The sequence below is a fragment of the Pristis pectinata genome, chromosome 10, assembly GCF_009764475.1.
Source record: "Pristis pectinata isolate sPriPec2 chromosome 10, sPriPec2.1.pri, whole genome shotgun sequence".
Taxonomy (NCBI): Eukaryota; Metazoa; Chordata; class Chondrichthyes; order Rhinopristiformes; family Pristidae; genus Pristis; species Pristis pectinata.
In genome coordinates, this window is record NC_067414.1 from 60,654,596 (window position 1) to 60,672,189 (window position 17,594).

Consider the following 17,594-nt stretch of genomic DNA (forward strand, 5'->3'; position numbering starts at 1 on the left):
TACCTCTGAAAGGTCACCCCTCAGACTCCTAGAATTCAAAGGAAAAATATCCTGGCCTATCCAGCCTCTCTTTACAATTCAAACCCTCCTGTCCTGGTATCATCCTTGTGAATCTTTTCTGCACCCTTTCCGGCTTAATGACATACTTCCTATAGCTGGGCAACCAGAACTGCACACAGTACTCCAAATGTGGTCTCATCAACGACTTGTATAGCTGTAACATGACATCCCAACTCCTATACTCATTGCCCTAACTGATAAAGGCAAGTATGCCAGATGCCTTCTTCACCACCCTGTGGAGGCGAGGCTGGGATCATAATTCAGTAACTTCAGTATCTCAGGTACTGACATTGTTTTTTTTTTTGCAGCTTATACCAGCCTCTCCAAAGCTTTGCTTGACCAAACCAGGGTTAACAACATCTCCCTATGGCTGGAGAAGGACTTGGAAATGGAGAGGTAGGAATGAGTCATTATGGTCTGTGTAAGATCCAGTGACAAAACAGGACCTCATTCCTCATTCTCTGTCTCTGAAACAGATCATCCTTTGTAATTTCCACCTCCTCCACTGTGATTCCCTCACCAGAGACATCTTCCTTCTATGATACTCTGGTTCAACTTCTATCTTTACCAACATTCATTCCATTTCCCATGGCATCTTGCTCACAATGTGGCTTCCTCTGAGTTGGGGAAACCAAATACAAATTGGATGAGTGCTCAGGTTTTAGCATCGTGTTTAACCAGTCCTCTCAGTTTGAAGTGGAACTAGCTAGTTCTGATGAAACGTCATCAGCCTGAAAGGATTGTTCTTCTCTCTCCACAGGTGCTGCCTGACCGGCTGAGTATTTCCAGTGTTTGCAGTTTTATTTTTGCTTTTCAAGTCGTTCAATTGGCATGAACTCCAATTAATCTGGGACGTGACCAGTCTTTTGATGAATCAGAGAATCAGGTTAGTAGATGGTGCTTTTTTTTAAATTAGAAAGCAGATTAGGTAAAGTTTTACATTTAGAGTAGTGGTAGTAGTAATAACATGAATGAGCTGACTCTGGCACATGATTTTAACAATAATAATTGCTGAATGAAGTCAAATGTTTATATGTTAAAATTTAATGTGCACAATAGATTAGTGGCATAATTGCATGTAAATACGTCTGATCTCATAGTCATTTCAAAGACATGGTCTGTTCTTGCTAATATTACTTCCCCATCCATCTCTGAGCAATTGGTGAACAGCAATCATCTATGTTGCTCCTGACTTCCCATGACAGCACTTCTGGAGCAATGCATCTCAACGAGGTGTCACCAGAACATGAGAATCAATTGAAGAAATGAAAATCAATGGAAGAGAAAACCAAACTCCTCATGACTCACTTCACCGGTCAGACCAAGGGGCTGGAAAAACTCTTCCAAACAGATTTCAAACAGGCCAAGAATAATACATAATCACCAATTTTTTATGTAACTGGTAAAATATGCGTAATATTTCATATCAATGATTGTTCTCTAACCAAATTCAAGGTCCATCAACACCAAGTACTCCTTGACTTTTAATAAGTAAATTTCATACTTAGTTGCTGTGTGCAAATTGGCTGCACCATTTACCACATTCCAACAGCAACCACTTTCGTTGGCTGAAAGGTATTTTGAGGACCTCCTTAGATTGTAAAAACTGCCTTAAAATGCAAGTCTTTTTAATGTTAAATCATGTACTCTCTTTACAGAAATCGGCTGAATGAAAACAACATATAACTAGAAAATCTGTTTAGTCAGTGTGAATCAGGTTGATGAGATCAAGTTCCACTGATCAAAATTTAGTATTAAATTCGCATTCTTGCAGAAAGGTGATAAAATGGGTGATGTGGAAAATGTGAATGCAGATGTTTGAAGATGCTCTGCTCCTGCAGGTGATGCTGTGGTGGGAGGGTCCGGACGGAGAGCCGCCCCTGCCCTGCAGGCGGCGCTGTGCGTGGATGCCCTCGGGGTTGGCGCCGCTCCTGGCCGATCTCGGCTCCTTGTCGCGGCGGATATCAATGCGGGGCTACAGCCGCTCGGGTGTGTGGCCTCCTAGTGCCGGTCTCGCTGCCTGTCCGTCATGTTTTCCTACGAGTATGTCACGGAGGAGCAGCTGGCCGGCTTCGACAAGTACAAGGTAACCGCGCGTCCCGGGACCTGGCCCGCCTTGCCAGGCGAGTTGGCCGCATCTGTGGCCGGTCGGTCGCTGCTCACCTGCGGCAGGGATCGGCGGCTGCCGGCGCAGGGCCTCCCGGACCACGTCCCCCCGCGGAGCTCCTTCCCACTCTCTTCCCCCCCCCCCCCCCCCCCGCGCTCCTCCCACCCACCCCATCCTACCCCACTGTGGAGCACCTCCCCTCCCCCTCCCCACAGAGCACATCCCCCTCCCCATCTCCCCCCCATGCAACACCGCGATGCCCCACATCATACCCATCCCTAATCCCATCCTTAACCACGTCCTTCTCATCATCCCCAACCACATCACCCAACATCTCCCCACTCTCCTTCCTCGCCTACACTTCTCTCTCTCTCTCTCACACACACACCCCTTCCCCACATCACACCCATCCCATTTCCCTCCCCTCCTCTCCCACTTTTGGCTTGGTGTTGGCGTCTGCTGGGCACAGGGGTTCGGATTGGGTTTTTGGATCCCACTCTTGCTACCTCCCAGGCCAAGGGGTGCCTAAGGTCGATGGGTCTCCTCCTCGGATAGCTTATCACCAGTGCTGGTCGATTGACCCTTTGTTACGGGTGTTTGGCCCCAAACTCTCTGTTTTTGCTCCAGATTCCAGTATATGCAGTCTTTTGTGTCTCCAACTACAAGCTGCTGGGAGTAATGAGCAGGTTAGGCAGCATCTGTGGAAGGAAATAGGCGATGTTTCTGCTCCTGACCCTTCATCTGAACAGGGTCCAGATTTGCAGCCCACATGAAGGGGCTCGACCCAAAACGTCGACTATTTCCGTCCACAAATAGTGACTGACTCGCTGAATTTCTTCAGCAGTTTTGTTTTTAAACTCCTTGTAGGTGGTTGTGCTCCACAAGGGCTCCCTCCCATCCTTGTCTAAGGCTACCTTCTACTCCTTGCTCCCCCTTGTGTCCTTATCCACTCCCTTTAAAATAAAAGATGCCCGTGATTACCACGAGTTCTTGTGCTCATTAGATCTACAGTCTTTTCTCTGTGAAGTTTCTCTTGAATTCTTTATAGGTTTAGTTTGTGACTGTTTATGGTCCCAACTTTAACCTTGCTACAAACAAACTTTTTTCTACATTCATTTCTATGTAAATTCAAACATCTGTCAACTCTGCCGTCAGTCTTTGCTATTTGTATAAACGGAGCTCCGGCCTAATGTTTGTATTTTGTCAGTATTTTTCGTCAATCTTTTACGTAGTTTCTGCGTTACAATATTCACTTTGAAAACAAGGATACCAGGACAGCTGAACCCTTAATTGTGTGTGGGCTGGGCAGATTTTTGTTTACAGGATTAACATAGCATTATTTTTGAATTTTGTACCCCAGAATGTTTTTTATTCGTTATGGTCTGATCACAAGACAAGGGAGCAGAAGTAGGCCATTCGGCCCATCGAGTCTGCTGCAAGGGAAAAAAGGAAAAAGAAATGAGAAATTGGGGGGGGGCAGGTGAAAAAAAAACACTATTCTAACCCCAATTTCCGGCCTTATCCCCATATCCCTTGATACCCCGACTATTTAGATATATGTCTATGTCTTCCTTAAACGCCTCCAATGATCTGGCCTCCACTGCTGTACCTGGCAAGGAATTCCACAAATTCATCACCCTCTGGCTAAAGAAATTTCTCCTCACCTCTGTTTTAAACCTGTACCCTCTAATTCTAAGATTGTGCCTTCTGGTCCTGGACTCACCCACCAAGGGAAACAGCCTAGCCACATCCACTCTGTCCAGTCCTTCCAACATTTTAAATGTCTCTATGAGGTCCCCTCTCATTCTTCTGTACTCCAGTGAGTACAGTCCAAGAGCTGACAAACGCTCATCATATGTAAACCCTTTCATTCTGGGAGTCATCCTTGTAAATCTCCTCTGAACCCTCTCCAACATCAGCACATCTTTCCTAAGATATGGGGCCCAGAACTGTGCACAGTATTCCAAATGAGGCCTCACTAGTGCCCTGTAGAGCCTAATCAACACTTCCTTACTTTTATACACTATACCTCTCGAAATGAATGCCAACATAGCATTCGCTTTCTTTACCACCGATCCGACCTGGTGGTTAATCTTTAAGGTATCCTGCACGAGTACCCCCAAGTCCCTTTGAACTTCTGTATTTTGAATTTTCTCTCCTAGATAATAATCTGCCCGTTTATTTCTGTTTCCAAAGTGTACAACTGCACATTTCTCAACATTGAATCTCATCTGCCATTTCCTTGCCCATTCTCCTAAACTATCTCGGTCTCTCTGCAACCTTCCTGTCTCCTCAATACTCCCTACTCCTCCACCTATCTTGGTGTCATCCGCAAACTTAGCCACAAAACCATTTACTCCATCATCCAAATCGTTAATGTACAGGGTAAAAAGAAGCGGCCCCAACACCGACCCCTGCGGAACACCGCTAGTAACCGGTAGCCAACCAGAACAAGATCCTTCTATTCCCACCCTTTGCTTCCTGCCAACCAGTCAATGCTCCATCCATTCTGTTATCCTACCTGTAATTCCATGACCTCTCATCTTATTAATCAGTCTCTTATGCGGCACCTTGTCGAAGGCCCTTTGAAAGTCTAAATACACAACATCTACCGCCTCTCCCTTATCCACCCTACCTGTGATTTCTTCAAAAAACTCCAATAGGTTGGTCAGGCAGGATCTTCCCTTCACAAAACCATGTTGGCTAGGACCTATCTTGCCTTGCACCTCTAGGTATTCCATAACCCCATCCTTGAGGATCAATTCCAATAACTTTCCCATCACTGACGTCAGACTAATAGATCTGTAATTTCCTTTATGCTGCCTCCCACCTTTCTTATACAGCGGAACTACATTTGCGACCCTTGTCTGATAGCCAGTTTTATTAAATTATAGTAATTAGTGAATCTAAACCTCTGGATCTTTTTGCACTTTTCATGGCTATTGAGGAATGAATAATAATTGCCAGTGACACTCCAATAGGAAAAATGAATAAAAAATCTATAGAATAGATGTTCTTGCTGGGAATAAAATGGGCTGTTGAAAACTGAGTAATTTTCTAACCTGCATTATACTTTAAATTTTTTTTGCTTTACCTATTCTTTTTCCATTCTTGGCCAGGGCATCTCCAGCAATGATAGTCTTTGCAACTATTTTTCTTGCATATTGTCTTGTGGTTAATGGCATGGGATTAACTGTAAAGTGTGCTCTGATGACACAAAGCTCTTAAGTTATCAAACCAAACTGCCTGATGTTTAATATATGGTAAACAGTAGTTTTCAACAACCCATTGGGGAAAAGTGAACGGTTGTCTTTAATCTACCTGTTACCACAAACTATACTCCATCATCAACAAATCTATCCTTTTGGTCACAGACTTGGTCTAAACGTGTTTGATCTTGGTGTCGGTGTTCTAGTTGATGTGAATTTCCAACTAATGTTCATTTTTGTCACAGAGGCAACCTACTTCTATGTGTTTAACATCGTTCATCTCCATTCATTGCTACAATTCATTTCTGTAGTTTTGCTGTATTTACTTGTGATGTCTTATCTCCAAAGAAATGTGTGCTGAATTTTTTGTTTCTTGTCTTCATTTTATTAATTTACTACTTTTAAGTGTTTTAGCTTGGAAATGAAATGCAGTGTGAACAGGTGATTTTTTTTTTCCCCTTGTTCTGTTGTGAAAGATCCAAGAGGCTAATCAAACAAGGAAGTAGTGTAATGATGATTTTATTACTGAAATTGGAACTGCTTGTGTAGATTATGTTTCCATAACAATGCCAAAATGGTTTACTAATAGCAGTCAGTGCTTTCTGCTGCTTTTCTCTTGTTCATGGATTAAAATGTTTGCATGTCCCTAGAAACATTGTGTGTAGTAGCCCAAGTTTTATTAGTTTCAGAATTTTCAGAACTTTTAAAAGACCATAACAATTTTTTACTTTTCAAATGAGTGCATTCAAACCTAATTTTGCAATGTGTAAGTGAATTGTTATTGAGCAGTGTCAATAATCCTTTACTACTCATAATAGTAGTGCTGCATTGGTCTTTTTATTTGGTAGAACTGAAAACTGCAGAAAAATAACTTCCTTATTGTGAACTGACATTGTTTAATTGAATGATAAGTGTATCATAGGTTGTATTACAATAACATGGGACTTTCCTACTATTTTTAAATTACTTTTTGTATTCAGCAATATCTAAAATCAATATCTAAAAATATTATTCAAAATTGTACATTATATAGAATGCTCTAATTTTACTTGACTAGCAGTTGAACAGAAGTCTTAGGGTAAAATGTTGTTTTCCTGGGATCTGCTGTGTCAGTGTAAGCATCAGAGTATGCACCTTTGCAGCATCATTGGTTGTTTGTAATTTTACATGTGAATCTGTCTGACCTATGAGAGAGAGAGAGTGCTTATTTGTAACTTTGATGCAAATCTATCTGTGACACCACCTAGAGTTTAAATCAGTTGTATCAAGATCTTGGAATCTGTGCTCAGCTTGCACTTATCATCTGTTGTTGGTTCAAATGACAAATTCTGTGTTAGTTAAGTAAGGTGTTAGGTGGAGTAAAGTTGACCATTAAAGGTCATTTATGAACAAGTTGATGTTTTATAACCACCCAAAATTTCTATTGACCTATTTACATTAAAAAGGCTTGAACCACTTTTATTGATACTGTGGCACAGAATAGATAGTAAAAAGCAGTTATTGCAGCACGACGTACAGGCAGTCCCCAGGTTACATCAGGATTCAGTGTCTGAGATCTGTCCATCGGAAACGTCTGTTTTCTGTAGTTACCCACATCGTATTGCTCTGCATACACTTTCTGTAATTCTTTCATTTCATTGAATAATCACCCAAACACCCATTAGTCATAATGAAACTAATGGAATATATACTGTATCCAGTCATTAATACCATGAAATATTGTTATTACCACCTTGAAAATGCTTTAAAAATATCTGAATTTATGTGAAGTGGTATTTTTGTAACCTGGATCACTTAAAGCCTGTGTCACTTAACTTGTTTTGTTTTTATTGATTGAGCAAGTCCAAAGTCATCTGATGATTTTTGGATGATGGAAAAATGATTGATGAATTTGTCATTTCACTGGTATCCAGAGACCTGGACTGTTCATCCAGTGACAAGATTCAAATTTGACCATGGCTGCTGGGAAACTTAATTTCACGTAGTTGAGTTAGTATGGGGAGCAAACATTTTGTGCTATCAATGGTGACCACAAACTAGGTGCTATAAAGGCCCAACTAGTTCATTTATGTTCAAGAAGGAAATACAGTATGCTGTTCAGGCCTGCGTGAGATTCTAGATCCCTCGATGTGGTTGACTTCTTTGTCCAATGCAGGAGGCAGTGGGGCCAATTAAACATGAACAATAAATGGTGGTCTTGCCTGTGATGTCCGTTTCCTGTGAATGGATTTTAAAAAAAAACTTTTGTTTACCAGCAAATAGAAATTATCTCACACTGGTGCTTCTGATAAAAGTTCATATTTAGACGAATTCAAAGGAGTAATTATGAAGAATAATTACACCTAGTTATTTTAAAATGTAGCACAGTTACATTAGTTGCTTATCAGGGCATGACTGAATTGTTTTATTTATTAATAGTAAATGTGTTTGTTGAGTTTTGGAAAGAAGGGTGTGCATGCTGACAGAAAAACTATGACAAAAGAAATATTTAAAACAAATTGGTTTGAGCTTTGAGTAAGAAAATATATAGGATTGCATAATTCGCACTCAAATCTTGAATCCCATTTAATAAGAACAGATAGACTTCGAGTTTCAGCTATGCAGTGGCTCTAATTATAGCAGACTGAGTGTAGTTGAGTGTCTTGGTAATTGTGTAAGTAAAATCTTTTCCAAGGAAAATAATTGAGCAAAAATTAAACTGTTGGAAGAACTCAGCAGGTTGAACAGCATCTGTGGAGGCAAAGAGATGGTTGAAGTTTTGGGTCAGGACTAGCTGGCTTCTTCCAACAGTTTAAATTGCGCTAGTTTCCAGCATCTGCAGTCTCTTGTGTCTCCAAAAAAATAATTGGAATTCTCTTTTGAATTGGTTGAGTTTTTATTTTGCCTTAAGATAAAGCATTTGCAAATGCTCTTGAGTGAACTGTTGTTTTGGCTGCTGAATAAATAGATACAAATGGTCAAGTAATTGTTGCAATGTGGCTCCTCAAGCACTTGGTTCTGATAGCTGCAGAAGGAGGCATCATGTCTGGTGAGCTGCCAGCTGACTGAATTTGCCATCTCTACTGCTGATTACATGTAGAAGGTTGTAATAATGTATTCCGTTCTTGAAATTTCGTAAGTTGCCAAGAAGAGAAGCTGTGTGGTGATTATGATATTAATTGCTTATTAATAAACATTGTTATCTCTTGACTGAGTTTTCTGTGGTTAAATTTCTCTTATATTGGTGTTTAACTTGTTGCTTTAAAATGGCCTCTTTTGCTCTCATCCATCCAACCCATCCTTATTTACATATTGTTAGGTGGCATTGGAACACTGCAGGAATAGTATGATACCCAACCCTGTAGTTCATGTCCATCATAGTCTTAACTCCTTATTGAATCATGTGAAGTAAGTTTCTGCCTCTGCCATGGTGCTGAAACAGATCTTTTCTGATGCTATCTTGCCTAATCCATCTTTCTGTCTTTCAACCCATTGGCACATATATACTGCCATTTATTTTGTATTTTCTTGCCTTATTTGCCATAAAACCAGAGTGGAGGTAAGTCAGCTTTGATCCTATTGACAATGAAATGAGGGTTGATGGGCTTGAGTTTAATTATTCCCATGTCTAACACCATGGAGTTGTAGTATAAGCAGGTGGCTGCTTCTGTTGTTGTTCATTATAGTTGTTGCAGCAAAATTCTCTACCTTGAATTTCTGGGGCAACCAACAGAGGAGATTGACTAGCATTTAAACAATAAAGATTTGAGTGCAATATTGGTACTGGGTGTTGAAGTTCAAGTTTGTTAGCTGCTGTTGTCAATATTAGTCATTGGTGTAATTGTTACTTGGTCAGAAAATTCTGACATTTGTATTGAATTCTTGGCTCAATACTGGGTTCTCCACAAAGACTTTAATAACCATCAGCTCTCGTACTGCTAGATTTTGTTTAAGTTCCAGGAGGATTGAGGAGTTATTTTGCAATTGATAATAGAGCTTCCATGTGGAGATGGTATTATAGAAAATCAATTGTGGGATGAATTGCTTGGTTCATTCAAACATTATCTAAATGTTGGAATCAGTAGATTGTGTTAATCTCTTTCACTGTGTTGCAATTGTTCTAATCAGGCAGTTTTTGATTGGGGTATTGTTGGCAGGATTTCTGAAAATTTGCATTTTTGATCATATGCTTTCCCAATTTATTCCTGTCCCTTCAATTCTAAGTAGTTATTCACTTGGATTTTGATATTTTCTTTTTCTCACCAATTATTCTCTTTTTTTCTTTGTTTTTGGTTTCTAGTGTCTGTGGCTTGTTTTTGGGGCTTTCTTGTTATTTTACTTTTGGTTCAGTTGAAGGTTTTAGTTTTAGTTTTTGGCAAAATTTTTTTTTAATTTAAAAATCGCTTGCACTTCAGGTCATAGCACAATTGAAATTGATTGTAATAATTGTAGAATAGTTCAAACTTTAACCTAATTCGTACTTCAAGTAAATTTTCCTTCATATAATTGTGAACATCTTTAGCTTTTTTGCTCCACTTCTACAGACACTTACAGCCTTTTTCGTCACCATCATTCTGTCGAACAATTTGCTGTCAAAATAAATTTTAATAGAATTTTAAAGAACAATTTAATAGCTGCCTTTTATACTCTTAAAGCAAATTGGATGAGAATATAAATTCTTCATGGGTTTGACAATTTTTGCTGATGTAGAGGTTGCCCAGGCCAATTTAGTCTTGGTGGTAGGGAAAATATGGATTATTGGATCTAGTTCTGGTCACTATGTTTGCTGAAAGATATGAGTGCCTGAGAGCGCAAAAGAAATTTACCTATGAGATTCCAGGAATGAGGGACTTGAGTCACTTGGATAGACTGGGGAATCTGGAGTTTTTTTTGGAAAAGAGGAAGTTAAAGTATGTACTTAAAATTGAGGAGTGTGTGCACAATGGATATGGAGCTGGAAGCTGGCCTCAGTAGAAGACTGCACCTGAGACCAAATTGGAAGAAGCAGGCTAGTTTAGGTTGCAGGCTACCAGTGATGATTCAGATGGAGAAAGATCAGCCCCAATGTCCTCTGATGAGTGTGTCACCTGATTTATCAGAATGATGTGGGAACTTAAGTTTTGAGAACCGGTTAAAGAAAGGAGGATTGTATTTATTTCTTCAATAAAGGCTGAGTGGGTGAAATCTTGGAGATGTTACAGTTAACTGATAAGGGGGTATTGGAAATGGAGTGGGATGGAGAAATAAAGGGCTAGTACTCAAATTAGCAGTTATTAATTTTAAGTTTTGAGATGTTAAGTTTTTAATCCCTCCCTGACCCCTGGCACTTGCCCCTGCCCTCACAGTAGATGTAACACTTGTCTTTGCACCTCCTCCCTCACTACCATCCAGGGACCTAAACAGCCCTTTCAAGTGAGGCAAGGGTTCACATGCACCTCCTCCGACCTTGTCTGCTGCATTTGGCGCTCCTGATGTGGCCTCCTCTAGGTCGGCAAGACCAAGCGCAGACTCGGCGAATGTTTTGCAGAACACCTACGCTGGGTCCACAATGACCATACCGAGCTCCCGATTGCATATCACTTCAATTCCCCTTCCCATTCCCATACTGACCTGTCTGTCCTCTGCCTTCTCTACTGCCTGGATGAGGCTCAACACAAACCAGAGGAACAAATATTCTGCCTGGGTAGTTTACAAACCAATGGCATGAATATTGAGTTTTTTTCCAATTTTGGGTAACCCACTGCTCTGGTGGGTTGTTTCCCTTCCCTGCCCTGCCCCGATCCTCCTCTGATCGTCCTATTTTTGTCTCCTTTCCTTCGTACACCCCCCACCCCCACCACTCCCCAGACCCCTCTTTGTCTGCCTCCCCTGCTGGGATCCATCCATCCACCCACCATGCATGCGACGCGTGCGCGCACACACACACACACACACACACACACACACACACACACACACACACACACACACACACACACACACACCCCTATGTGGCTCTAGTTCCAGCTGACATTCACCTCTCCCCTAATGGTTCCTATTCTCTCCTCTATTTATCAGAGTTCAGCAATGGCAGTCCTTTGTGTTCCTGCTTATCTCCCTCCAGCACCTGTCTCCAATCCTAACACATACCACCCCCCATCTTGCTTGATCGGCCTCTTCATATCTTTTTTCTCTCTTTGTTTGCCACCATCCATCAATCACTTCCCACTGTCTCCCAACTCCACCCCTGCTCCCCTCCCCTACCTGGCACCACCTGCTTGTCATCTTGCACCCCTCCTCAGTTCACTGATCACCTCGGACTCCTTTCTCACCACTTCCCTTCTCTTTTATTCTGGCCATCTCATCTCTCTACTCTCCGTCCTGATACAGGGTTTCAAATCAAAACGTTGACAATTCCTTTTGTCCCACAGATGCTGCTTGATCCTCTGAGTTCCTCCAGCACGAAGTTTGTTGCTCCAGATTCCAGTAGCTGCAATCCCTTGTGTCCTTGTTTGTGTTCAAACAAGTCCAGAAAATCATTGTTGACTTCCAGTATTGCAATCCTTAATCCACATACTCTTCAGATGGCTGCCATGAAATCAAATTATGGGCCCGACAATATTTTTTTCCTTTTAGATGTTAGATGCAAAAATGCAGTTGTCTTTCATAGTGCGAATCTAATTCAAGGACTCAAGGAACCCCAAAACAAAGATTATAACCAGATTATGATCTAGTTGCAATCTTTACTATGGGATTTGTTGAGTAGCAGTTGCTCATTGTTAAGAAGTGATAATCTCTAAACCACAGTCCCGTTAGTTCAGTGTAGGTGAAAACTACTTTTTAACCGTCAAGAATCACTTTAGTGCAATGCTTGGAAAAGGTAGAAACCATGCAGGTAATACATGTATTCAAACATGAGAATAATTTAGTTTACTTGTTAAGATTTGAGGTTTACAGAAAACTTCCTGTGATATCTTTACTTAAATATTTCTGTGGTTTTTCTGATAAACACAGGACTTGGTTTCCTCTGTTTTATTCCCCAAGATCCTGTCCTGTGCATTTATCTGGGTCATTTCCACAACAAGAGCAGTGTCTTTTCATTATCGGTTTTTATAGGGAACTTATTTTATGCAGTAGTTTTGACAACCTGAGTATGGGTAAGCAGAAATTGAATGCTGTGGAATTACATTTGTCTTTTTCCTTTTATGCTATTTTTGCTCTGCACCTTGATTGCATGTCTTGGGGAAAGGAATGAATGGAATTCCACCCCTAATGGTTACCTTGAAGGCAAAATTATACTTATCCAAAACAAATTTTGAAGCATTTGGGTACATTGTGAACAATTCTGATGACTTGGGCCAAAAGTGTACCGATCTATTTTCTTTCACTCAGAGTAGAAGTTTGCAGAACCTGATTTTGGTGGTCAATTGATACTTGCAAGAGAAGGACAAGCCCATGTTTTGTGCCGCATCATAAACATTGACAGGAAGACATTATTATCTGAATGGTGATAGTTTGGGGGAAAAAGAAGGGTGCAATGAGACCTGGGTAACCATGTACACAATTTAGTTCAAAGCAGTTTGGAACAGGTACAGTACACAATTTTGGTCAGGTACAGTAAGCAATTTGAAAGGCAAATGGTATGTGACTTTCATTGCAGGACAACTTTTGTATAGGAGTGATGTACAGGGCCTTGGTGAGTTTTGGGTGCAGATCTGATCTAATCTGAGGAGGGATTTTGCTATAAAGCGAGTGCAGCAAAGATTTACAAAACTAATTCCTGGGATGGAAGGACTGGTGTATGAGGAGAGATGGGATTGGTTCGACTTATATTCACTAGTATTGATGAATGAGAGGAGATCTTGTGGAAATCCATAAAAGTAGTCGGACAAGACAGACTAGATAGAAGGAAGATATTCCCGACAGCAGGAGTAGGTGGAATCGGGGATCATGGCCTCTGAATACATTTAGAACCGAGATCGGAAGAAATGTTTTCACCTGGAGTGTGGTGAACCTGTGGAATTCTCTGCCACGGTATGCAATGGAGATCAGGTCCTTAAATATATTCAGGGAGGAAGTAGATATTTCTTAATGCTAAATGGATGAAATAGAATCTCCATTGTTTATGGTGGTCCTTTCTATACAAGTTCAATTTGTTTGTGGTGGGTGTGTCCTTACAGGGTGAGATCCTGGAAGGACTATGCAATGTAAATTGTGTGGTGAAAGGATGTATGCTTTTGCACGGGTTCAGTTTCATTGTAGACTCATTAAAGAGAGTCTAGGTATAACTTGTCCTCTCCTCTAGTCTTTATTGCTTAAATGGTTTATCTTCTCCTGTTACCAGATCCTCTTAAATAATTAAATGTGATTACACTCTATCCTGAGTTAAGAATGCTATCAGGTTGTTTTGTTCTGCTCAGGACAGCTAAATAGTGCTGAAGTGCTAGTTTCATCTCTGGCCATTCTCAGCAGAACACTGTGTGCTTCTAAGTAGCAACTGCAGAAGTTCAAGTAGTCATGTGGAACAACTCGACAAGGTTGCTGAAAGGGTATGAAAATGTAATAACCCTTGCTGTGTTTTAAAACTTATATTTTTACTTGTTGTGATACATCTTCCAATGACTGACTTGATCCTTATTTGCCCCTTTACCACCCTCCTTCACCTTGCACTTTCACACTGACGTTCACTCTCCACTGGCTTACACCCCTGTTATTAAACTTATCCTTTTCTTTTTCCTGTATCTTTAAACTTCTCCAGGTCTGATACATTGTCCTGAAGTATTACCTGCTTTTTCACAGATGCTGCCTCACCTACTGGGTATTTCCAGGCAGAATAGCATTCTGTCTTTTGAGACACTTTATCAAACCATTTATAGTTTCACGGGGAAAAACCTCGAGGCATATTGGGGAACTCTTACAAAGTAATTCATGGAAAAAGTTGGCATGCATCGATATCAGTCTCTTTTTAAATGGCCACACCAGAATACTGTATGTATTCTTTGCAATTTTAAATTTTTTGTGTGATGTGGACTTTATTATCAAGGCTAGCAATTTTTTTTTGTGTGTGTGTTTTTAATTGTCCTTGAGAAGGTTGTGGTGAGCTGCCTTTAAGTTCAGTAGTTTGTGTCTTGAAGGTACACAAGTTCTAATTAGTATTAGGATCTCGGTATTTTAACCCATGATGATGATGGATTAATGACATTTCCAAGTTGGAATTGTGTATGACTTTTGTGACCTGTGTTAAAGTGGCTTCAATCTGTGTATTTTGTGCCCTTTTGACAACCATTGTACCCACCAAGCTAGTCCCATTTGCCTGCGTTTGGCCCATATCCCTCTAAATCCCTCCTGTCCATGTACTTATGCAAATGCCTTTTAAATATTCTTATTGGACCTGCCTCAACCACCTCCTCTGGCATCTCATTCCATATACGCACCACCTTCTGCATGAAGAAGTTGCCCTTCAGCTCTTTTTTAAATCTTTCGCCTCTCGCCTTAAACCTATGCCCTCTAGATTTTTAGTTCCCCTTCACTAGGAAAATGACTATGTGCATTCACCCTATCTATACCCCTCATGATTTTGTACTCCTCCATAAGGTTGCCCCTCAATCTCATGTTCCAAGGAAACAAAGTCCTTAGCTCTCCATCCTCTCCCAGGACTCCCTTGAGCCCTGGTAGCATCCTCTTAAATCTTCTCTGCACTCTTTCCAGTTTAATGGAGTCTTTCCTATAACAGGGCAACCAAAACTGTGCACAGTTCTCCGAGTGCAGTCTCACCAATGTCTTGTACAACTGCAACATAACGTCACAACTCTTATACTCAATGCCCTGACTGATGAAGGCCAGCATGCTAAACGTCTTCTGTACCATCCTGTCTGCCTGTGACGCCACTTTCAGCAAACTGTTCTACGTACTCCTAGGTCCCTCTGTTCCACAACACTCCCCAGGGCCCGACCATTCACTGTACAAGTCCTACCCTGGTTTGACTTCCCAAATTGAAACACTTCACACTTATCCAAATTGAAAGCCATTTGCCAATCTTCAACCCACTTACCTAGCTGATCAAGATACTCTTGTAATTTTTGTCTGTCTACAATACCACCTATTTTAGTATCAACCGCAAATTTACTAACTATGCTTTGTATATTCGCATCCAAATCATTTATATAAGTAATGAACAACAAAGGTCCCAGCACTGACCCCTGTGGCACACCATCGGTCACAGGCCTCCAATCCAAAAAAAAACCTTTGACTATCACTCTGTTTCCTACCATTGAGCTAATTACAAATCCAATTAGCTACCTCCCCCTGGATCCCATGTGATCTAACCTTCCAGATCAGCCTGCCATGCGGGACATTATCAAAGGCCTTACTAAAGTCCATATAGACAATATCAACTGCCCTATCCTCATCTATCGTCTTGGTTACCTCTTCCAAAAACTCTAAGAGATTTGTCAGACACAATTTTCCCACACACAAATCCCTGACTGTCCCTAATTAGACCTTGCCTATCCAAATGCTAGTAGATCTTGTCCCTCAGCATCCCTTCCAGTAACTTGCCCACCACTCATCTTGCTTTGAGGTAGCTACAGTAGGTAACACTTAAAAGGAATGCAAGACTCTATGCAGCAATATTAACAATTGCATACTTTATCAATAGAAATGTGCCTAATTCTGAATTTGCCATGAAGCATAGAAACATAGAAAACTTACAACACAATTCAGGCCCTTCAGCCCACAAAGTTGTGCCGAACATGTCCCTACCTTAGAAATTACTAGCCCTCTTACCCATAGCCCTCAATTTTTCTAAGCTCCATGTACCTATCCAAAAGTCTCTTAGAAGACCCTATCGTATCCGCCTCCACCACCGTTGCCGGCAGCCTATTCCACGCACTCACCGCTCTGAGTTTAAAAAAAACTTAACCCTGACATCTCTATATCTACTCCCCAGCACCTTAAACCTGTGTCCTCTTTTTTTAAAATTTAAGTTCTATTTACAGCGTGGTAACAGGCCCTTCCGGCCCAACAAGTCCGCGCCGCCCATTCTAAACCCAAATTAACCTACCCATATGTCTTTGCAATGTGGGAGGAAACCGGAGTACCCGGAGGAAACCCACGCAGACATGGGAGAACGTACAAACTCCTTACAGACAGCGGGAATCGAACCCCGATCGCTGGCGCTTTAATAGCGTCGCGCTAACCGCTACGCTACTGTGCCGTGCCTCTTGTCACTTCAGCCCTGGGAAAAAGCCTCTGACTATCCACACGTTCAATGCCTCTCATCATCTTATACACCTCTATCAGGTCACCCCTCATCCCCTGTCACTTCAAGGAGAAAAGGCCAAGTTCACTTCAACCTGTTTTCATAAGGTATGCTCCCCAATCCAGGCAACATCCTTGGTAAATCTCCTCTGCACCCTTTTTATGGCTTCCACATCCTTCCTGTAGTGAGGCGCATTTAGAAAGAGTAATGAAATGCCTTTCATAAAATGTCTGAACATGTCTTTGAGTATATTTCTAATGGAAACTGATTTCTGTGGAATTGGAGAAACCCTTTTGGTGATAGGTGTGGGGCATTTCCAAGTAGAATTAATTTTATGATAAATTGTTTCAAGCCTATTTGCCACTTACTATGGAAGTTGATGTGCATTGTGGTGGAGCTGCTGAAATCGATATAATGAAGCGCACTATACTGCACAATGGATGGCTTTCTGTTTGTTTGGGAAGAATTGGTACAATCAATCAGCTAAACCAGTATTGAGAGATTTTAAAGGTTAATTTGAGCAGTTTGTACTTGGTATTGAAGAATGCTTTTATCCTGTGTGTTTAAAATTGGAGGATAAATACTGTACTTATGACTCAAAAGGGAGTTGAATCCTTGCAGCAATTCACAGTACACCATCAATGGTTTTAGGTTGACATTATGTAATAAGTAATTTGGGCAATTGCAATAATAAGGCAGTGTGAAGTATCCTTTGGGCATGTACATCCAAAGCAAAACTGAAAATGCAAAAGAATGAAACAAATTAGTCAGCATTTAAAGTGAAAGAAAGTTTTGATGCTTTGTATTAGTTTGTGCTGTACACTTGTTAACCTGTACCCCTCCCCCCGGATCACCATTCATAGTCTGCTTATGGCAGCATTAAACTGGGCTAGATACAAAGGTCCTTAATCATAGAGAATTAACTTTATCTCTGGAAGATAAAATAGGATTTCAGACTCCTTGAAAACTGGAATGGTTATTAGCTGTTGCTCTTTGACTT

At 41.0% G+C, this 17,594-nt stretch overlaps 1 protein-coding gene across 1 annotated transcript in view; it reads left to right on the top strand.

Annotated features, from left to right (window-relative positions):
• Positions 1–1,986: 1,986 nt before the first annotated feature.
• The window catches only part of selenoi (selenoprotein I), a 39,372-nt gene continuing 23,764 nt past the window's right edge, over positions 1,987–17,594 (top strand). The window contains 1 exon segment of the mRNA XM_052024603.1: positions 1,987–2,146. Within this exon segment, the coding sequence (XP_051880563.1) occupies positions 2,090–2,146 (57 nt within the window). The 5' untranslated portion in view covers positions 1,987–2,089.